Raw genomic sequence first — 22,621 nt, forward strand, 5'->3', positions numbered from 1 at the left:
GTGAAAGGATATGTGGATCCAGAACTGGCCTCCACAATCACATACGGACTCACTGTTAAGACTGTGTTCATAGAAGACAATCTTACTCAACTACGAGTGACCGCCAAAGAAGAGAACCTAAAACAGTGTCTCCTCTAATATCAACCATCTCAGACCCTCAATATCAGTGATGGCCAAACTTGGCCCTCCAGCTGTTTTGGGATTACAACTCCCACCATCCCTGGCTAACAGGACCAGTGATCAGGGATGATGGGAATTGTAGCCCCAAAACGGCTAGAGGGCCAAGTTTGGCCATTCCTGCTCTAAATGGTAGGGGGAGGCCCTGTTGGTGGTCCTGCCCAGTTTGCCCTGATCCATGACAGAGCCTTCTCTCTGAAATCCACTGGATGAAGACATCCACGGTGTCACCAAGTTTTTCTTTTTCAGGCAGCCTGAGGAGCTGGATGTGAAGCCTGCAGCTTTGGTTCTCCTGCACTTGGTCATCTTCACAGAGACTTTACGAGAGCTGGGGCTTCGCTTGGGGCAATAGCTCAGTGTCAGTCAGGGTCAACAGTAATGAAGTAGATGGGCCAATGGTCTCAATGAGTATGACACAACTTCCTATGTTCTTATGTTATCAGAGAAGCCAACCAGACTTGTGCAAGCTCACTCACTTCTAACAAACAGTTAAGGACCTTAACAGATCCTCTCTTTTTCTGTTTTGCATGCCCCTTCATTAAATATCTCTTTATTTTGCTGCTCAGTATAAATACTCTGCACGGTCTCTGAAGCAGAATGATGAGAGCCGTAGTCCATTAATATCTGGAGGACTTCTGCCTTATCTCCTGATCACCCACCACAGGAACCAAAGGACACAGTAAAGAAACTCAGCGGACGTTAACAAAAAAAAAAGCGCCATTTATTTTGTTTGAACGAAATGTACAAAGGTGCTCAAATTAATGTTTCCCACAACATCAGCCTGGAAATCCATCCTAGTGCCAAGCATCCAGGGAGAGTGAATGCTTTTCTTGCCACGTAGTCGCATCAAATCGGCTACTTTTTACCAGATTTCTTAATCCCACCTCCAGCTGCAAAAGGAAATACATTACTATCAGGTTTAGGAAAGAAAGACAGTTAACATGTGGTACTAGAAGCAAAATCCAGAAGTCCATCTCTCATCCTGGACTTACTAAGGACCACATTGGATAAATTGCTTTTCTCCTCATCCAATGCAGATACATAGAAATAAGTTGTCATAAGGCAGTCTAAACTCTGAAAAATCAGGTAGCTGTCCAGTATGCATGAACTCCCAGAAAAGATTCTAGGAGCTCTGCAAGGCACTTGTCTCATTTACATTTAACTGAAGCCCTATCTATCTAACCAGGACTTGCCAACTACTCTTCATGACTTGGAACCAGAAGGCAAGACCTCGAGAGGCCCAGAGGGTTGCAACACAAGAAGGGGCCTTCTCTGCAGTGGCTCCCCATCTGTGGAAGGCTCTCCCCAGGGAAGTTCCCTTTTTAACCAGGCCGTTGGTTGATTTGATTGACATCCTGTGCCCTTTTAAAATGTGGCTTTGGGGGGGGTATTGAGTTGTTTTTATTTTGATAATATATTTTGTGGTTTTATATTTTGATTTTGTTCTGTGAACCGCCCTGAGACCTCCAGGTATAGGGCAGTATATAAATTCACCAAATAGCAATAACGTTAATAATAATAATAATAGACTACCCCAACACACAGTATATTGGGCAGCCCTTGATGTCTCTCTGGACAGTTCAGTGGCCTGGCTCCATCTGCTGGGATGGGTCACCGAGTGTGTTCAATTAATGCTCCAGCACCTGCAGTTTATTTTAAACTGTCTTTAACACTGTGTTTAAATTACACGACAGCGATGGCTAATAGCATAGTTATTGCGAAGGGAAAGGTATTCTATGGTGGGGGTGGGAGCAGCAGCTGGGTTCCACCAAGGCTACGATAAATCCACACATTTATTCAGCATCAGCATGATACAAACTGTAAGGCACAAGGTGGTGAATGGCAGTGAGACATACTGTATATGCACGTGGTCTTGTCCTTGTGTTTGAACACTGCCACAAAAAGTGCATTAAGAACATGAGAGCAGCCTGCTGGATGAGGCCAATGGTCTATCTAGCCCAGCATCCTGGCTTCACAGTAGCCAACCAGTTGCATCTTGAAGCCCTAAAAGCAGGACCTGAGCTCAACAGCACTCTCCCAGCCTGCAGTTTCCAGCAAGTGGTATTCAGAAGCATCCCTGACTCCGGTCATGGAGACAAAGTATAACCAACATTGCTAGCAACCATTTACCTCCATGAATTTGTCTAATCCTGGCTGAATCCAATGCTAGTCCTAGTCAGCACAGAACTATTGAAATTAATGGATTTGAAATAGTTGTGTGCATTAATTTCAATGGTTCTACTCTAAGTAGGACTAGCATTGGATGAGACATGTTGTTAATTGAGATATCAAAGACTCAAGTTATGAGGCAAGCGACATGTTTTGCTATTTACTATCAACGGCGCCTTCAGGCATTTTGGGGAGGAGGGCACAGAAGAGAATAAAATTAAATAGGAAACAGGCAAATGTAAGCACAAGTTTCTAAAGGCAGTGAACAACATACCATGTTAGATCTGTTAGGCTTGGCACATTAGCCGTATTTCCCTAACCTTGAGCTCCTCCCAGTGTCTATGTCTGCCCAGCAGTCAGATCACTCAAGATAACTCTTCATTTGCACACAGTTTTAGAAAAAGCCACTTACTAAGTGGGCCCTTGCCAGCTGCTTTTGCCTTCAACTCTTCAAGTTTCTTCTGCTCTTCCTTCTGTTTTTGCTTGAATGCTTTGTCTTCCTGTTGGGACATTTGTAAGTAACAGCGTGAAACAGCAACGAACCCGAATTATAAATCCACAATGACAACCGAACGATGTCAAAATGAACTCTGACTTCTTTCCTTCCGAAAGGGGAGAAGGGCACTCCTTTCAAAAAGCAGCTGTCGGCACAAAACACACAGTAATCTAGCCGGCTCATTCTGGAGTGACCACGGATAATGGTATTAGGGATTGGAAGAGCAGTTTTGTGGAGCCCACAATACTCATAGTAAGGTGCTGCCTCACCGACAATTTCCCCTCCCCGTATTCCCAAATCACAGTTTCTCCACAGTACCACAACCCCTCCTTCACTCTACACCCCCTTACACGTTTCTCACCTCATCCATTTCCTTTGCTTGCTTCTTGGGCTGTTTCAAAGGTTTCTTCTTGCCACCTGTGGTAGAAGGGAGAGAGAGAGAGAGAGAGGTGATAAGAGACAGACTGCGGGGCAATGGCAGGCAATTAGGAGAGAGTCTTGTGGCCTCTTAAGAAATCAACCCATTTCATAACCAATGCCATGTTCCCACTGTTCTTTGCTTTGTTTTGTTTTGTTGGTTAGCCTAACTGATGCCATTTTGCTTCTGTAAAAAACTGCCTGCTTTAGAATTTAGGAGGGTGAACCACAAATGTGTCAAGACCTGATAACGCTGCTAGGCAATTTTCAGGCAACTCTCCCCTTCAAGATCTCCAGGCAGGGTGTCCTGTTTCAATCAGCGCAAGGAACCTCGAAAGGGGGAAAGGGAGGGGGCAGGCCTATAAAAAGTATGAACAAATGCTGTTTGGGGCAGCTTCATCATCACACTGGTGAGTGTGGCTCTCCTGCTCTGTTTTGTTGTTGCTGTTTAGTCGTGTCCGACTCTTCGTGACCCCACGGACCAGAACACGCCAGGCACTCCTGTCTTCCACTGCTTCCCGCAGTTTGGTCAAACTCATGCTGGTACTTCGAGAACACTGTCCAACCATCTCATCCTCTGTCGTCCCCTTCTCCTTGTGCCCTCCATCTTTCCCAGCATCAGGGTCTTTTCCAGGGAGTCTTCTCTTCTCATGAGGTGGCCAAAGTATTGGAGCCTCAGCTTCAGGATCTGTCCTTCCAGTGAGCACTCAGGGCTGATATCCTTCAGGATGGATAGGTTGGATCTTCTTGCAGTCCATGGGACTCTCAAGAGTCTCCTCCAGCACCATAATTCCAAAGCATCAATTCTTCAGCAATCAGCCTTCTTTATGGTTCAGCTCTCACTTCCATACATCACTACTGGGAAAACCATAGCTTTAACTATACAGTGGTACCTCGGGTTAAGTACTTAATTCGTTACGGAGCTCCATTCTTAACCTGAAACTGTTCTTAACCTGAAGCACCACTTTAGCTAATGGGGCCTCCTGCTGCTGCCACGCCGCTGGAGCACAATTTCTGTTCTCATCCTGAAGCAAAGTTCTTAACCTGAGGTACTATTTCTGGGTTAGCTGAGTCTGTAACCTGAAGCGGATGTAACTCAAGGTACCACTGTATGGACCTTCCTCTCTGTTTTACTCAGCTGAATAAACGAGTTATGGTGGGAAATCTCCTCTGGCTATGGCATTTATTGGCTTTTCAGTGACCAAGGCAGCTTGGGCCCGATTAGCGGACCCCAACACCATCCCCTTGCCGTGTGGGTCACTCTGCTGCCAGGAGATGTGGCTGCTGTTATTTGTAGCCGGGTTGTTGAAGAAGGCGCGCAGCTGGCAGTGGGACCCGAAGCCGCGGACCCTCCCAGCTAGAGCTTTCCCCTGCTTAGCCCCACAACCTAGGAGGCGCCCCCTCCCACTGCCTTCCCACCAGCAAATCCCTGCCAACGGCCGCCCGCAGCCTTCCCGCCATCACTGCCCCTTCACCGAGATTCGTTACCGTCGCGTCCCGACATGATGCTGCCTCCTCGCTTGCTGGCTCGCTGCTCCCCGACTCTCCGCTCGCTCCGACACCCGAAGGCCCTGACGCCGGGGAGGAAAGGAAAAGGAGCAGCACCAAGCAGTCGCAGGTATGACGCAGGGAATCACTTCCGCACGGCCCGGAAACACCACTTCTGCCATAGAGGCAGAAAGGGCAGGAGAGACCATGAAGATAGACGGGGAAAGGGCTAGAGCGACGCTCAGAGTGCTAGCGAGACCATAGAGATAAACGGGGAAAGGGCTAGACCGACGTCTAGAAGGCTATAGGGAGAGACCATAGAGATAGAAGGGGAAAGTGTAGAGCGACGTCAAAAAAAATCATACTGTCCGTTCGGAGAGTTGAACGTGAATAACTGGTTCAGTTTGAAAGATGGAATTCCCCACAGAGAACATCTCTAGAAGGTTTCGGCCTCCCACACGATCCAGTCGCCTGCTTTCTATACCTTTGCCTCTCACCATAGAGATATCAAGAGGGTAGAGTGGCACCGCTCTGCGTCCTTTAGCGAACCACGGCCTATGACGACTTCCGTTTACCCGTCTTTCGGGATGCGTGTCACTCTACGTTTTTCCTATCCCTACAGGCGCGGATCTTGGACGTCTATTTCCAGCGACCCCCATACATTACATCCGCCCGGACTTGGTCATGGTGTTCTAGCTTCTCTTTGCCCGGCATTTGCAACTCCTATCCTAGACTGTGAGCTAGAGTTGGAAGAAGAAAGAGACAGAGAGAGTGAGTGAGAGGTGAGGGGGGTTGGGGAGCGGGAGCAAAACCCTGCCCTGCTGCTGTTGCCATACAGCAAAAGTGGGGCGAGAAGGGAGGGAGCGGGGAGAGGAGGGGAGCAGCGCCCCCGAGGAAAAGGCGGGGCAGGAGCAGAGCCCGGAACTGCTGGGGGTGCCGAGTGGGCTGGGAATCCGACCAGCACCCAAAGGTCCCCTCGCTACTCAAAAGTGGGAACAGGGACGGCCACTTTTTAAAATGCTTTCATTAAATTTCAGTTACAGGTAGGTTGCCATGTTGGTCTGCCATAGTTGAAACAAAATAAAAGAAAAGAAATCCTTCCAGTAGCACCTTAGAGACCAACTAAGTTAGTTATTGGTATGAGCTTTCGTGTGTTTCTGAAGAAGTGTGCATGCACACGAAAGCTCATACCAATAACTAACTTAGTTGGTCTCTAAGGTGCTACTGGAAGGATTTCTTTTCTTTATTTTAATTTGTTTTGTTTTGATTAAATTTCAGGTTTCCAAAGTGGCTTACAGCAGTTGTTGTTGTTGACAATGGAGTGCACCTCCAGGGTGAAGTCAAACCGCTGACTTATCAGCACCAAAGTGACTTCCCCGAGGTACAAGCCTGGGCAGTGTGTCTGGAGGTCCTGAGCTGCCCAGACGACAAGGCCACTTGGCCCTACTGATGTGGTCCAAAGGAAAGCAGGGCAATATCTCAGGCAACAGCTTGGCTGCAGCAGTTGCTAGTAGGGCAGGGCCATGTCAGGTTTTCAGCATCGCAATCTGGTGATACATCGCAACGTTGAAAGGGAGGAACAAGCTGCCTCGTCCCTGGACCACGAGGTGTCAGAGACAAGGCAGCTTGTTCCTGTCACAGACTCAGTTTGCAGGGCTCCCTCCGCCTTCACAGGTGAGGGTGAGGTCACCTCTTTCTCCAAAAGTGTGAGCAGCTCCTTTAAACCGCTGCGCTGAGGGCCACACAGTTGCCCGTATCTTACTGGAGCAGTTTAATGAACCTCCCACAACCAAACTGAACATATACCGGTAAATAAGATCTAAAACAAAGATACAAAAAATTAATATCAATACCAGCAACAAATCCCTCCCCCCCACAAAACCCGCTAAACTATACCCCGTCCAATTTATTCAGCATTATTTGGCATTATTAACCAGGAATTGACGTTTAGGGCAGGGATGGGGAACCTAGTGCCCTCCAGCTGTTGCTGGACTACAATCTGGTCATTCCTGATCATAGGCCAGGATGGCTGGGACTGATATGTGTTGGGAGTCCAGTAAACATCTGGAAAAGAGGAGGTTCCCCATCCCTTGTTTAGGTGATCATTTGGACAATTGCAAAAGAAAAAATTATGATGCAAGACTGTTTTTGCTTTGGTCCCTTCGAAGCATGCTGTGGATCCATGTAATTCTCTGTGTTCAAGGAAAACATTTGCTGATCCTGGAAGTGAAAGTGGCAATTAAATATTGCAAAGTCAGTTTAAATACTTACCGAAATGGCCATTCTGCATTGAAGGGACATTGTTTTAAGAGGTTTGTTTATGGCTCTGAGTGATTGTTTTTCTCCTTCTTTGCACCTGTATCCTTGCAGATATTTTCCACCATGCTTGGAATCTATGGTCAGTTTTGATGACGTGTCATATGGTGTCTGTTTCTACCCATGAGCCAACAACATGCAACATCACAATTTGATAGCTCTGAGGAATCACAAAATGCGCCTACATATAGTGAGAGCCTACTGCTCTCCAGCTTCCAAGAGGCCTGAAGCCAACACAGCTGTGGAAGTGGCTACAAATGTTCTTTATCGCTTATCAGAAGCTGGGAAAGTTTTGGGAAGAAACGCCATTCAGAGAATCTCTGCAACCTCCCAGAGCTGGTGGGACAAGTACGAGGAATTTGTCGGACTTAATGAAGTCCGAGAGGCCCAGGGAAACGTGACAGAGGTAATGACAACATCGTTGGTACATATTGGATAAAATGTATCTGAAGGTCTGCATTCTGCTATACAGACTTGCCTGCTTATTTAAGATTTAGCAAGTTCTCTGAAATACATCTGGCTGGGACTAAGGAGAGGCCCCTCTCAGTACCCGTCTACCCTGCTTTTGCATTCCTTTTCTAGAACAGTCATCTCGCTACGTGCTTAATGGCCTTTTGCCTTCCTTTTTTAAGCTTCTGGTTAAGTTTTTAAATACTTCTGGAAGCTATTTCAGTTGTTTTATTGCAGGCATAGGCAAACTCAGCCCTCCAGGTGTTTTGGGACTACAACTCCCATCATTCCTGACCACTGGTCCTGTTAGCTAGGGATGATGGGAGTTGTAGTCCCAAAACATCTGGAGAGCTGGATTTGCCTATGCCTGTTATATTGGGTGCATTTTGATTCCATTGTTAACCCTGTGCTCTTGATTTCCCTCCTAGCTTTTTATAAATTGCATTTTTACTCTTATTCTGTTGTTATGATTCAGGAATGGGGAACCTGTAGTCCTTGCAAATATTGTCAGACTACAGCTCCCACTGACTCCAGCCGACATGACCAGTGCTCAAGAATGATGGGAGTTGTAGTCCAGCAATATCTGAGAGGTTTCCCCATCCCTGATTTCTTTTACTGTTGTTAGTTGACTTGACGTATTTAGTGAGTACCTCTTTTTATTGCTGTTTAAGCCTACTGCTCTTAATTTGTCTAGGGTTAATTGATGTGGTGTGTTAGCAGACTTTCTGAGGAAAGATGAGAAGATCATGTTTTTTGTAGGGGTTTTTGGAAATAATTTTCTATTGGTTTTACAAATGTAGAATTAAAATACGCCAAATACATATTCATATGTGCAGATTACTCTGAATCTCACGACTTCGCCCCACCCCCTCCGTGGGTCTTATTATCAACATTAAGAACAGCATATTATTCCATAATCTATATTTTGTATCAATCCATATTATCCATGGTGTTTGTTACATTACAAGTGGGATTAAAATCTTGCTAATGTTTCCATCTGCTTGCAGTGGTCTCCTAAATAGATTATAAATTTTCCCATTCTTTTAAAAAGTTTTTGTCCTCTTGGTTCCTGAGTTTTCCAATCAGCTTTGCCATTTTGGCATAGTCCATCAGTTTAGTTTGCATTCCTTCCTAGTAGGGACTTTGTCTTATTTCCATCTCTGGGCTAATATAGCAGGGTGGATTTGATTTCAATCAAATCAATTTAAATCTTGATTTAAATCACTAGTCAGTAAGACTTGATTTAAATCATTTTTTTACAGAAAGGTTCAACCTTGCTGACATCCTCTTAATATTTACAACCAGAGGAAGGTTTCATTTTTGGAATAATAAATTTTCAGAGCAGTTTTTTACAGTTACATCAAAAATGACTGATTTGGTTATACTATCAGAAATACATAGGCAGATAATTATGAAATCATTGTTTATATTCAGACAACTTTTCTGCTGTATTTAATTGGAAGGAGAAAAATAACCATTTCCTTAATAACCATTTAAACAATGTATTTAACTAAAACAATAACATTATAGCATATGTATCCATGTTTGTTAACCGATGTGGTTAAACAATTTTTTAAAAAAAACTTAGACTGGGTTTTAGCACACATGAAAAACTTTAAACAAATCCTTATTTCCTGATGAATAGCCGTTGGACTATAATGTCGCAGATAGAAAACTATCTTTACAAAGATTTTTCCTCCAAAAGCATTTTATTTTAAAAATCTGATTTAAATAAAAAAAATCTGATTAAAATAAAAAAAATCCAGTATTTTTATTTTTAAAAATCATTTATTTTTATCCACGCTGGCTAATATCACCCGAGCAGCTGTTTTCCCATACATAACAAGTCTTTTCTGATCTTTTGGGATGTCGGTACCTATAATTCCTAATAATGTTTTAAATAAATAAATTTTATAGCAGTACATACAAAAAAGGTATCAGGACAAGAAGATAAACCTGGAGGCGGGGAGCTGTACAGAACATAAAATATAAAATCAATTTGGAAAAGACTACTATAAAGGTACCAACAACTAATCCTAGTTGGACAGCAAAAAAAAAAAAAGAAATGAAAAAGTCCAAAGGGCACAAGGAGGAGGAAAAGGGCCAAATAAATTGAGTAATCAGATTTGGCTGGAATGAGGCAGTCCATTGTATGAGTGTATAAAGTTTAAAAAACACACACAAAAAAACTGCCAGCATGTGGCCAGAAAAAAATTGTGTTTCATCAGAGACCTCGGAGAGTGGTTCTCAACCTGTGGGTCCCCAGATGTTGTTGGACTACAACTCCCATCATCCCTGCGCTCTGGCCTTGCTAGCTAGGGGTGATGGGAGTTGTAGTTCAACAACATCTGGGGACCCACAGGTTGAGAAAGGCTGCTTTAAATAAACACGTTTTAATTAAATAAGAAAGCATGTCCTCCTTTTACCTATCGACTCCCCTCCTTTCTGTCTTTTACTCTGGCACAGAGTGGATAACAATTGTTTAATACAAGCGCTCCAGCTTCAGAGAGTTAGGCTGCCAAACTTGTAGATGGCAAGTTCATCTTTCCCTTGTCCACCCATCCTATTCTAGGCCGAAAAAAGGTTCATGGTCGCTCGTGGGATTGTACGAGAATCTCGGGAAACCTGGGAGGCCCAGCAGCTCAAACTGAAGGAAATCCGGGACCGTTTAGACCGAGTCTCGCGTGACGACATTCAGTATCTGGAACTAGCGACTCTGGAGCACAAATTACTGCAGGTAAGAGTGTTTCAGAGTCCGGGAGCGGAGTGAAAGGGTTGGGATTCTCCTTGTTCATTTCATTTATTTATCGAAGGCACTTTTTGCTCTTCCTTTTGGAACCGCCTCTTAAAACGCAACTTAAAAATGTAAAAGCACTAAAGGTTGCTAGAACAGCAGGTGCAACGATACTGATGGTTGTTGAACTACTTTTATGTTTTTTTAAAATTAGGGCTCTGGGCCAAAATCGTTTTCTGATGGTACTGTTTTTTGAAAGGCCTGCCAAGAGTTTTGGTGATCGGCAAACCACCACAGGCATATTAAAACTCTGCATGCAGAATGGCAGTTATCTAACAATAGGATTTTAGAAATATGTTCCGGTGGCGTTATTTTCTTTTTATCTGTTCATTTGCAAGGAAGCGTGTTTCAGCTGAACACTGGGCATTCTGCTTTTCTGCAGATAGATTTGTTAGTTGTACATCACCACGTTCAAAAGGATTGGCACCGTTGGTCATGCGGTGCCCCCCCCCCCAAAAAACTTAACTAATCTGGGTAATCTCCCCCCATTTTCTTAATTTTGGGTACCCCAAAATAGGGGTTGTCTTATACACTGGGCATGTAATATATGGAAAAATACAGTACTTTATTTCTGTATTCCAAATTTTTATTCATCTCAGTTGCACTCCAGTCAAAATAACAATCCCTTATATAACAACTGCGGTATTAACGGCATCCATTTGTATTAACACATTCAATGATTTATAAACCTATAGGCCTATTGCTATTCCTTACTTGTAATCTGAGGTGGTACAGTTAACAAGGTAAGTGAGTCCCCCAGCAAGAGATGGTGCCGTGGACCCCCTGGGTGCCTTCTGCGGACCCTCAGGGGGTCCCCGGACCCCTAATTGGGAACCACTGATCTAATCCGAACCCCTGCAATGCAAAAATCCTGCCCACAGCTGTCCCTGGGTAACCTTGAACCACCAACCTTCTGGTTAACAACCAGATGCACTGACCAATAGCGCCACTGTGGCATGGATGAGACAACAGTAAACTTCCCTTCAGTTTTGTAGTCCCAGGACCAGTGTTGAAGTAGGGAAGCAAGTTCCCTGCAGCTGCTCCTTGCTTGGCCAGCGGATGGCGCCACAGTAGCCTTCCCCTTGCCGTGTTGTTTTTTCATGGGAGGCCGAGGATGCAACACTCTGTGGCCCTTATTTCCTTGGCCAGTGGTTGGGGCCAAAGCATGCTTCTTTTTTAATTCCGCTCTGCAGCCCCAGGACAGTGAGCCCCTTTGGTTTGCAGGGTACGGAATATTTTGGCAAGGGTTGGCATAATTGTTTATCACGTTGTTATATATGTAGCACCAGCTGTCTGCTTTACAAAGTAGAAGAGGACATCCTTACTGGAGGTACAGTCTGGTTCTGGGCCAAAGAACAAAGAATGGCTTTGAAGCGTTAACTGTGCAGATCCTAGACAGCCGATTTGGCCCATTGGAGGACAAAACCCAAGTACTTCCTTAGAGGAGAGGCTGTGAATATTAAGAGTGCGGAGGCTCCCTCCAGCTATTTAATGCGGAAACTAGACTGGGATAACTCTAACCAGGAAAACCATTTTGTAGGGCTTCTGAAAGCCTATTGTGGCTTGCTGGTGTTTCATTTCCCATTCCCCTGACTACATTGTGCAAGAGCAGAAATTATGATACGATACGATAATCTTTATTGCCATTGTCCAATACAGAAGAACGAAATTGAAAAAATCTACATCAGACATTCAAAAACTAACATGCCTGTTATCCCAGCTATCCCAGCCTGGTTAGCCCCTAAAAACCCCATAATTAAATACAATATACTCCCATAGAGACTACTCTAGACTGCGTTTAAAACCAAAATCGCATTTGGATAGAAATTGGTGAAATGGCAATCCTGAAAACCCCAGCATTCAGTTTCCAGTATGTTTCTAATCTTGAAACCAAGGGTGGGGAACCTGAGGCCAAGCAGTGGACTCGTAATCTGGTGAACCGGGTTCGCGTCTCCGCTCCTCCACATGCAGCTGCTGGGTGACCTTGGGCCAGTCACACTTCTCTGAAGTCTCTCAGCCCCACTCACCTCACAGAGTGTTTGTTGTGGGGGAGGAAGCGAAAGGAGAATGTTAGCCACTTTGAGTCTTCTTAAGGTAGTGATAAGCGGGATATCAAACCCAAACTCTTCTTCTTCATGGGGCTAAAAGTGACCCTCCATATCTCTCCATCTGACCCATGGGGCTCTCCCCAGACCCTCCCCTTCACCAGCCCTCCTTTGCACCCTCCTTGAGTGTTTTTTGCCCTTTCCTTGAACTCTGCTACTGCTTCTTTCTTGCCTGGCTGGGCAGCAGATAGAGAAATGGGCAAATGTGTGAAGAAACGAGCCTCTTATACAAAGGTAACATTTTTTTTGCCTCTGACTCCACCCACCGTTCTTCTTTAAAACTTGCATTATGTCGAGCACTTTCCAGTCCTGGAGGAAGCTGGTTTTAGGGACTAGCTGCACATTTTCTTTTTCCTCAGGCAATGGGCCATTTCACATGTTTCTGTTAAGAATTATTGAGCGTATGCTATCACACGCAGCAGGCTGTTAATTTTTACCTTGCCGATTTGCCCTAGTACAGTGGTACCTTGGGTTACAGACGCTTCAGGTTACAGACGCTTCAGGTTACAGACACTTCAGGTTACAGACTCAGCAAACCCAGAAATATTACCTCAGGTTAAGAACTTTGCTTCAGGATGAGAACAGAAATCATGTGGCGGCAGCGGGACACCCTATTAGCTAAAGTGTTACCTCAGGTTAAGGACAGTTTCAGGTTAAGAACAGACCTGCTGAACGAATTAAGTTCTTAACCCGAGGTACCACTGTACTTCTTGTCTTCTCACTTCCATTTGACTTAGTCACGCTGGTGGGGCTGGGCTTCAGGGGGCGAGTATCTTTCCAGCATATTGCACAGCGACTACTGAAGGAAACGATTAAGCTTCTTCCTTTAGTACCGGCATGGGGAAACTTTTTGCAGTCCTCCAGGCAGACTCTAGCTCCCTTTAGACCCAGCCAGCCTGGCCATTGGTCAAAGATGATGGGCCTTGCAGTCCAGCAACACCAGCAGGGTCCCTCATCCCAGCTCCAGCAAACCTGTTGTCATCTAATGATCTGCCTGCTTCCTTGGCTGGTTTCCTGCTTCGGATGTATTTAAAATGATTTGTTATTGGCTTGTCTGAAAAAGGATATTGTTTAAAACATGGGTTCCCCCTCTCCTCTGATTCCTGTGTCCTGCCTTCCTGCCAGCTCGCCAGCCTTCTGCAACAAAACTCTTCTTTTTTTGGAAGAAACGTTTTCCGTGGGCCTGACATTCCTTCTCTTCCCGGAGTCTGTTTGTTTTAGCTCTGTCGATGTGCAGGCAGAGGGATAGTTTGAACAAGATCTTTTCATCCCTTCGTGCCCTGCAGCAAGGCGAAAAGAATGCAATACTGTTAAAAAATTCCCTTTCTTCTTTTTGTGCTAGCATAATTCCAGAATGAGCCTCTCTTTACATCATAGTTGACGGCTGGCCAGGACTTGCTACACAGGTTCGGTTACATAACCCTTTTCACTATAAATACACATATGCCATAATAATGATTAGGAAATTTAATCTCTCCCTTCTGAAAGAGGATAAGCTGCGTGTCTCTTTCTGAAATAAAGCCCTGCTGGATGAGACTAAGGGCTCCGTTGAGACCAGAATCCTGTTTCTTGCCATGTCCAGCTGGGTACGTCTGGGACGAGTAAGACATGAAGGCACCAGATTTCTCCCAGTTTTACCTCTGTCTGCCCAGCGATTGGTGTGTGAAGCGGTGTGTTGCTAATAGATGTGGCAATTCCGCTTGGCCAACCCTAACCACCACGAATTGGTCATTGTTCTGAGGCTGCGATCCTCAGTAGGTGTTGAGTCCCTTTGCAGACTGGTCACAGTAAACCCATTGAAATTAACGGACCCAACATAGTTAATGGATTCCATTGTGGGTCTCCTCTGAATGCCACCCAGTGTGACTTAACTTCTAGGGAGGAATGGCCTGTCAAGTCAGAACTCTTGGTCCATCTAAGCTCAGCCCTGTGTCCACTGACTAGCAGTGGCCCTGCAGGATTTCGGGCAAATGTCTCTTCCAGCCCTGCCTGGGAATACTCAAGTGTGAACCTGTGGCCTTTAAAGCATATCCAGTAACACTTAACCCCTCTCTAATAAGCATGAACTGGATCTCACAGTTTAAGCTGCCTAGAAGCCCATTGGTCATTACCACATCATGTGGCTGTGAGTTCCACAAGCTGTTTCAGAAGAAGTGTTTCTGGAATGTGAAAGGAAAAACATTTCCCCCAGGAGCAGCTTTTCTCCTTATTGTTTGCAGCATTCACCTCCTTGGCCATGTGGCTTTCATAGCCTGAGCCAGCGAGCCACCAGGCTATGGGTTTCGGTAAATGGTTTCCTCGTGTCCTGATATTGCCAGGGAAAACTACAGAGGAAACTGCAAGAGAGCATGGACCAGTGGTCCGCCCAGGACTGCAGCCTGCCTTGCTTCTGTGTCGTTTATGTTTGTGGTGGAGCGGTTCCAACCTCTCCTTCGCTTCCATCTGTGCGTTGAGGTTGTTCTTTAAAAAGCCCAGGGCTGTGCTGTGCTCCCTGGGGAAAAAGAGTGGTCATGAGAAAAGAGGGGAGAGCTGGGATCCCGATAGTCTAGTTGACATTTCTTTCTAGTCAAGCAGATGCGAGTTCCTCCCCAGCTGCGCAGATCTATTTTTTGCAGGCATTCTGCATTAGTCTCAAATGCAGGGCCTGAAAGTACCAACATGAAGCTGGTTTGTGAAAGAGTCATTGCTATAATGGGCCAAACTCAGGACGGGGGAAGAGTGGATGCCCCCATTGTTTGGTAATAATTTATAGCAGAAAAACAGCTTCCTGGGACCTGTCTCTTGGCCACTCTTATCATAGCTGTCAACTTACAGATTTGAAAATAAGGGACCAGCAGCCTTGAAAATAAGGGACCAGCAGCCAAAATAAGGGACCTGCAGCCTCACCTGTTCCAGGCACTCCAGTCTTCCTGTCCTCCTGCAGTCTGGTCAAACTCATGCTGGTAGCTTCGAGAATACTGTCCAACCAACTTCGTCACCAGAGGTTCAACTGAATAGAATCTGTATCACATGCACCACAAGGCCTATGCAGCCTCGACTTAAGATGGCTCCCAGGCCTGGCTTTGCACTGCAAAGTTTGCAGCAGCACGTGCAACAAAATGGCGTCCAGCATTCAAAAACCCCCTCAGCTTGCATTAACTAGCCACACACAAGGCATGCAAGCTCCACCCTCCAGTCGTTCTTAGACTTCTTATTGGGTGAGCAACACAGCCAAGCAACACAGTTGGAGCCTCCCTCCTCCCTGGCCAGCAGGGAGGGAGGGAGAGGAGCTGCTTCCTTTGAAATTTAAGGGACATCCATCAATAAGGGACAGCAGCGGGACATGGTGCTGGAATAAGGGACTGTCCCTTCAAATAAGGGACACTTGCCAGCTATGACTCTTATGTGTGACCAAGGCATGGGGCTACAGGGTGGGGGCTGTGCAGGTAGGGGCAGGTTTCATTGTTAGTGGCTCCCTTTGAACTCTATGGGGCAATGGAAAGAAGCTGCCATTGGGGCCTAGTAAGAGGGAGCCCTATCCCTGCTCTTCCAAGTACTGTTACAAGGATTCCCTCAAATCTAGGCAGGTCCTTCCTCTGCCCTGCCCATTACCTCTTCCTTTCATAATAACCACTTATAACACACAGCAGTTTTAGGGTATTTTTCTCAGCTCCGTGCCCTTCCTCCTTCTCTGCCTGAGCTTGCCCTCCGTGTCTTCCTTAGGTTGGGGACAGTCTGCATGTTCTCTCGTTTTTCTCATAATCGTTGAGATTATTGTCAGTTGGGGGGACCCGGTTTGAGAACTAAAGACCAAGCTCTCCGAAATCAACAGCACAATGCACAGTCTATTTAAAGACTTGGACAACTTCGTAATTTCCAAGGCTGCCTTGTACGCTAGTATCACAAGTCAGAAGAGGCTGGAAGAAGCGTGGTTGCAATGAAGAGGAAGGCATTCAGGGATGACACTGGGCCTTCACATCACAGCCAAGGGTGTGTGTGTGTGAGAGAGAGAGAGAGGGAGGGAGGGAGGGAGGGACGGAGGGAGGGACGGAGAGCGACAGAAAGAGACAGAGCGAGGAAAAAACACCTTTGTCACGTCACTGCCATTGTCTCCTGACCACCCACCGACCACCACACGGTCCTCTACAGCAAAAATATCCACACCCCTGGTCTAAAAGGGGGGGGAAGGGAGTATAATTTATCCAGGGATTACTTTCCTGTTTTTAATCCCACATTCTTTTTTATTTTATTTTTATTTACAGTGGTACCTCTAGTTAAGAACTTAATTTGTTCCGGTGGTCCGTTCTTAACCTGAAACTGTTCTTAACCTGAAGCACCACTTTAGTGGGGCCTCCTGCTGCCACCGCGCCACCAGAGCACGATTTCTGTTCTCATCCTGAAGCAAAGTTCTTAACGCGAGGTACAATTTCTGGGTTAACGGAGTCTGTAACCTGAAGCATCTGTAACCTGAAGCGTCTGTAACCTGAGGTACCACTGGATTAAGGATTCTCCTCTTTTACAAAAGCACACGCATCGTCTCTTTCTCTTTCTTCAGGGTGTGTTTTCTACAGATCAGTTACATTTGTCATGAGACATTGGTGTTATATGCAGTATAGGGTTGGGGGGGAAAGAGGGGGGACGGGAGAGAAGGGGTGGGGTGGTAAAGCTTATGTTCTTTTACTTAGTGTATGTGTGGGGTCTTTGTGTCTGTGTCACTTGGGTAGGTTTTCATTCTGCTTGCTTGTTTTTTCCCCTTGGTGGTGAGAGAGGTGGGGCGGCCTAGGGTGATTGTCTTTGGTTGGCGACAGTGGGATTTGTTTGTGCGCGGGGTTGTTGGGTTAAGTTAGCCATATTGAATCGTATGATGTTGGTGGGTGTCAGGAGCTCGGCCCACACACGAGTAGAACCCTGGCAGAGACACATGCCCAACTGGCATGTTCTCTCCCTCCTGGTCAATCGTTCGGGAGCTTCAAAAGCTTTCTTCTTCCCGAACATCACAGCGACCGATGCCAACAGACATTGGCACACTCAGGGATCCGCAGAGTCTTCGCAGCTTGCATAACAGACCTCAGCAGCTCAGCATTTTGGCTAATCTACTTTATTTACGTATAAACATAACACAGAGCACCTCAACGTGGCTCCCTCTCTCTCTAGCATCAGGCAGCAAAGAGAAAAAACAAAGGACAATAGTCCCACTTCACGGAACACAGTAACACAAACATCCTATCTCCGTCACTTCCCGCTCTGTGGAGTCAAAACATACACCGTCATGTGATAGACAAAAATCCCATGATTGCAGGAGGATTTCTAACATCGGGTTCATGTTGTTGTCTTGTTGGGTTGTGTATGTGGTAAAGGGGAGCCATAGTGGAGTAAAGCTGTCTTCTTCTATTTCTCCCCATGTCAGTTTCAGTCTATTGGTTAGCTTTTCTAGTAAGGCAGTTTCCCATACTACTTAGTACCCATGTTGCATGTTTATTCCTGACAGGTCCCTCCAGTGTCTGGCTATGATGCTTCTGGCCGCTGAGAGTAGGTGGGTTATGAGCTCTTTATAGTGTGAATGGGCATTTTTATCTTGGAAGATGTTCAGTAGGGCCAATTCTGGGGTGACTTCTAGTCCCCATTTAGTTATTTTGCTTATTTATTGTATACTGTTGTCCAGAAGAGTTGGGTTTTGGGGCATTCCCACCTCATATGGAGGTATGTGCTTGTGGAGGTGCACCCTCTCCAGCATTTTGGTGAAGTTTCTGGGCGCATCAGCGCCAGTTTCCGTGGTGTTAGGTACCATCTGTAAGTGAGTTTCAGGGTGAGTTCTGAGAGCCAGTGTGGTGTAGTGGTTAAGAGTGGTAGACTCGTAATCTGGGGAACCGGGTTCGCATCTCTGCTCCTCCACATGCAGCTGCTGGGTGACCTTGGGCTAGTCACACTTCTGTGAAGTCTCTCAGCCCCACTCACCTCACAGAGTGTTTGTTGTGGGGGAGGAAGGGAAAGGAGATTGTTAGCCGCTTTGAGACTCCTTCGGGGAGTGATAAAGCGGGATATCAAATCCAAACTCTTCTTCTTTTCTTTCCGCTGATATGGATTTAAAGGAAGGTTTAGACCACATTCTAGTCCACTGGGTGGGGTTAATTTCGTAGCCTGTGTCGTTCTCCCATTGTTTATTGATTGTGTCAGGTGGGTTTGTGGGGCTTTGTTTTTTTGTTGCTTTTTATTGAGTTTTTCACGAACAAAAAAACAGTCTTTTACAGTCATCCTTTTATGTCGTCTTATTTACACTGCGTATATTCACGCCCAGACTTACTTCCTTCCCTGCTTTGGTTTTCTTAATATATCTTGCAGATTCTTATTCACCTTCTATACACATCACAGGATTTATGTTAACCCTGCTACAGTTCTTAAACTTCTACAGTTAATTCTTATGTACGCAACAAATTTACCCCACTCTTCTTCAAACTTTGTCCCTTTTTGGTCTCGAATTTTGTAAGTCATTTTAGCTAATTCTATATACTCAAAAAGTTTAGCCTGCCATTCCATTACCGTTGGGGTCTCCTGTAATTTCCACCTTTGAGCCACAATGATCCTAGCTGCTGCTGTAGCATATTGGAATAATTTATGATCCTCCTTTTTTATTTCCTCCCCTATTATCCCTAATAAAAAAGCCTCTGGCTTTTTCGGGAATGTATACTTTAAAAGTTTCTTCAGTTCATTATATATTGAATCCCAAAACCTTTTCATCTTTTCACACTCGGGTTTGTGGGGCTTTGGAGCAGTATTTTGTATATTGTGAATCCCACATTCTTTTGATAACAGAACACTGTTTTGTTCTTCCTTCTACTTATTTCTTCATTTTGGAGCTTCGCTGAAATAAAGGGAAGAAGACTTTCCCCTTCACACTGTTTTCGCTAACGCCACGCAGTCTAGCTTAGCCTTATCTTGAGAACATTCCCTTCGAGAATGAAGCGGGTGATGCTGAGCCATGTTAATGCTTGTGCAAACAGAGCTTGTGGACTTGAGGATAAAGAGCCAGGGTACAAATGGTGCATTTTATATTGCTACTGCCTGGGATGGCAAAGATGTCATATTCCCTTGTAATCCCCCAGTATTCACTAGAGGAGGATCTTGCTAGCCCCTTTTCTGCCAGAGATTAAAAAAAAAGACTTAAGCCAGCTATTTCCTGTACATCCACATGCGGTTGACCTCCTGTAGCCACAGCTTTGACAGCAGTCTTGATTGGGAGAAATTGACAGGCAAAGCAGTTCCTGGCATGAAAACAAGAACGCTGTGGCATTCTTGCACACATCAAGCTCTTGTTAAAGGCACAGAAGCAGGGAGTGGTGAAAAGCTGGCAACCCCAGTATCATCCTGGGGCAGATTATGCCACATACGATCTTCCTTTATTTATATATTTTTACAAAGTAATAATCATAAATGAATAAGAATAAAAATGTGCACCCCACCACCGAGACCATTCCATTGTAACTATCCAACCTCCCAAAATTTCAACACCTCTAGCGATGGTTTGACCCCTTTCCGTTTTAACAGTACAACTTCTACAAACACCTTCCATATCTCCTCAAAATCATTTCTCCTGCATATTCCCGGTCTTACCTTAATGGCACGTGTTAATTTACCATTAACAGCTGTACCCCACACCTCTTCATGCCATTTTCCCATTTTGTATTCTGCTTGCCCCTTCCACTTCCTAGCTATCATAATTCGTTCAGCTGTCAATAAATTTGTGAGTGAGTACTTCATAGCCTGCGAATCTTCCACCCCATCATAAATTGATGGGGTTATCTCCTTAAACACCCTTTGCCAATAAAAAATATTGTACAGTGGTACCTCGGGTTAAGAACTTAATTTGTTCTGGGGGTCCGTTCTTAACCTGAAACTGTTCTTAACCTGAAGTACCACTTTAGCTAATGGGACCTCTTGCTGCTGCCGTGCTGCTGCTGCACGATTTCTGTTCTCATCCTGAAGCAAAGTTCTTAACCTGAAGCACTATTTCTGGGTTAGCGGAGTGTGTAACCTGAAGCGTCTGTAACCTGAAGCGTCTGTATCCCAAGGTACCACTGTACATATTTACACCCCCACCACATGTGAACATAATTCCCTGTTTCCTGGCATCCCCTCCAACATAACAGCGAATATTCCTTGCTTATTTGGTTTAATCTGACTGGTGTTAAATACCATCTCCAAATTAATTAATAATAATTTTCTTTTATTCTTATAGACAACATTTTCTACGTACGTTTCTCCCATATTTTCCCCCAGCCTTGACTATCTATTTGTCCTGTTGTCTCCTTTTCCCACACCTCTTTAAATTGATCTACTTGATCCACCATTTCTAGTAATATTTTATAAATTTCACTGGTTCCCCCCACATACTGGTTCCCCCCCTGCAGGATTTAACTTCCTTCCACAGGGCCTGTAAGACAGAGCTATTCCTCCTGGCTTTCAATTTGAACTTAGCCTGATCTTTTATTTCCCTTCCTTCCCTCCCTCTCCCCTTTTTATGAAGATTACCCGCTCTGGGATCCCACAGCTAATTCTCCCCTGGTCTCCTCGCTGGCCCAAATAGGACTAATTCAGCCAGCTAGCCCTGGTGGCCATCTAATGTTTATTGGATGCATTTCCCCCCTAAATTGATTTTTGAATTCCGAATTTATTGTTATTCACGTTTTATACTGTATTTTATGTTGTTTTTTGTTGCATCAATTTGTGTTAAATTTGTTGTTAGTCGCCCTGAGCCCAGTTTTTTGAACCGGGAAGGGCAGGGTATAAATTATTATTATTATTATTATTATTATTATTATTATTATTATTATTATTATTATTATACCAGTCTTCCGAGGTGCTTCCGGCACCTAACATGCTGTTCTTTTAACAAGGCCTGTGTGTTTTCCTTGCAGGAAGAGAAGCGGTACCGGAGCACCTATCAAACTGCGGAGGAGTCTGAGCGGGAAGCCTTCTCCGTCTTCTCTGCTGCCGTGAGGGAAAGCCACGAGAAAGAGCGGACGCGAGCAGAGAAAACCAAGAACTGGTCTATCATTGGCTCAGTGCTGGGGGCCATTATTGGCGTCCTGGGTTCTACCTACGTCAACCGAGTTAGGCTGCAGGAGCTGAAAGCCTTAGTTTTTGAGGCACAAAAGGGACCTATCAATCTTCAGGAAGCGATCAGGGAGCAGGCCTCCGCCTATAACTCCCAGCAGAGGGATCTGAGTGACCTCGTTGCCAACCTGAAGGACATCCTACAAGCGGTGGCCGTGACCTCGCAGGAAGCGACGGGGGATTCCTCGGCCAAAAGCACTCCTCTGAAAACAGACCCTCTCTTAGTTTCCGTCAGGGAGCAGCTGAGCTACTCCAAACAGATGAGCTCCTTCATTGAGAGTTTGCAGCGGCAGCTTAGCAGCCTGGAAAAAAGTTTAGGGCAAATGGCCGCCGAGGTCCAGAACGTGAAAAGGGGACCCCAGCCCACACCTGGGAGGAAAGCACTGCTTGGTCCTTCGACGGAGGGGAGCAGCCAGACCTTTGAGGCAGAAGACGTGGTTCTGGAACTGTGCAACACGGAAAGGAGACTGGAAGCGCAAATGAAGAGGAACTCCATCTACAGCACGGCCTTCACATGTACTGTCTTTGCTATCACATTCCCCATGCTCTACGTCCTCCTCAAGGGGAATTAGCCCGCAGCCCAGCGAAGAATAATTTGTTGGAGTAATAAAGAGTCATTCACCCTTCAGTCTTGACGGTTTTTTCTTGATAATGTGTGGTTGTTTTTGAAGGCAATTTCCCGAAATTGTACCTCAGACTAGAGCTGCGTGCAAATGTATTGTGGTGAGACATACAATCTGTATCTCTTTCTTGTGTTCTTTTCTGGACTGCTTATGAAGTTTGCAAGTTCCTTTTTGTGAGGAGACAGAGGCAGGGTAAAACAGCTTCCATATTATGTTATCCTAACAGGATAAGCCTTTTAAACGGCTGCTAGCAAAACCTTACTTGATGTACTTTTAAAGAACAAATTAGCAAGGATGCGGGTTTTGCAATTTCCCAGAATCTGCCTTGCAGTATCTTCTGAAATCCTAACGTGGGTATCTTCTAAAATGAAATCTGCCAGCTGGTTAGTCGGATGTTTTGGGTTTTGCTAGGTGTATGATGCCTCTTTTCTTTCTAATCTTCTCTGCAGGCATCTTCTGTTACCTGCCCACACATGCTTCTTAGCTATGCCAGCTG

The 22,621-nt window shown here is 45.3% G+C and overlaps 2 protein-coding genes and 1 long non-coding RNA gene across 5 annotated transcripts in view; 1 reads left to right on the forward strand and 2 right to left on the reverse strand.

The window, feature by feature from the left end:
* LOC310671182 overlaps window positions 1-22,621 on the reverse strand; it is a 361,314-nt gene that overhangs the window by 25,073 nt on the left and 313,620 nt on the right. The gene's annotated exons all lie outside the window — the stretch shown is intronic.
* On the reverse strand, window positions 877-4,903 carry TMA7 (translation machinery associated 7 homolog). 2 transcript variants are annotated; one of them, XM_083426887.1, is made up of 4 exons: window positions 4,748-4,902; window positions 3,204-3,259; window positions 2,759-2,846; window positions 877-1,067 (listed from the first exon to the last, which is right to left on the reverse strand). In XM_083426887.1, the coding sequence occupies exons 1-4, from the start codon at window positions 4,761-4,763 to the stop codon at window positions 1,033-1,035; spliced, it is 195 nt and encodes a 64-aa protein (XP_083283013.1). In that variant the 5' UTR covers window positions 4,764-4,902; the 3' UTR covers window positions 877-1,032. The 2 variants fall into 2 exon arrangements, with proteins under 2 accessions (XP_083283013.1, XP_083283014.1); XM_083426888.1 differs by lacking the exon at window positions 877-1,067 and adding an exon at window positions 2,339-2,364 and having other exon boundaries at window positions 4,748-4,903.
* On the forward strand, window positions 5,332-22,130 carry CCDC51 (coiled-coil domain containing 51). 2 transcript variants are annotated; one of them, XM_083426344.1, is made up of 4 exons: window positions 5,332-5,529; window positions 7,118-7,469; window positions 10,086-10,250; window positions 21,304-22,130. In XM_083426344.1, the coding sequence occupies exons 2-4, from the start codon at window positions 7,200-7,202 to the stop codon at window positions 22,072-22,074; spliced, it is 1,206 nt and encodes a 401-aa protein (XP_083282470.1). In that variant the 5' UTR covers window positions 5,332-5,529; window positions 7,118-7,199; the 3' UTR covers window positions 22,075-22,130. The 2 variants fall into 2 exon arrangements, with proteins under 2 accessions (XP_083282470.1, XP_083282469.1); XM_083426343.1 differs by lacking the exon at window positions 5,332-5,529 and adding an exon at window positions 5,656-5,790.

Source organism: Podarcis tiliguerta, assembly GCF_965153285.1.
Source record: "Podarcis tiliguerta genome assembly, chromosome: 2".
Lineage (NCBI taxonomy): Eukaryota > Metazoa > Chordata > Lepidosauria > Squamata > Lacertidae > Podarcis > Podarcis tiliguerta.

What these genes read in the sequence shown, in the direction of transcription:
- TMA7 (XM_083426887.1), bottom strand. An exon ending in AAGCAAAGGAAATGGATGAG is followed by an intron (nt 2,847 to 3,203) that starts GTGAGAAACGTG and finishes ATGTCCCAACAG; the next exon opens with GAAGACAAAGCATTCAAGCA. An exon ending in AGCTGGCAAGGGCCCACTTA is followed by an intron (nt 1,068 to 2,758) that starts GTAAGTGGCTTT and finishes TTCCTTTTGCAG; the next exon opens with CTGGAGGTGGGATTAAGAAA.
- CCDC51 (XM_083426344.1), top strand. Translation starts at nt 7,200, where the DNA reads ATGCAACATCACAATTTGATAGCTCTGAGGAATCACAAAATGCGCCTA. An exon ending in CCCAGGGAAACGTGACAGAG is followed by an intron (nt 7,470 to 10,085) that starts GTAATGACAACA and finishes ATCCTATTCTAG; the next exon opens with GCCGAAAAAAGGTTCATGGT. An exon ending in TGGAGCACAAATTACTGCAG is followed by an intron (nt 10,251 to 21,303) that starts GTAAGAGTGTTT and finishes TTTTCCTTGCAG; the next exon opens with GAAGAGAAGCGGTACCGGAG.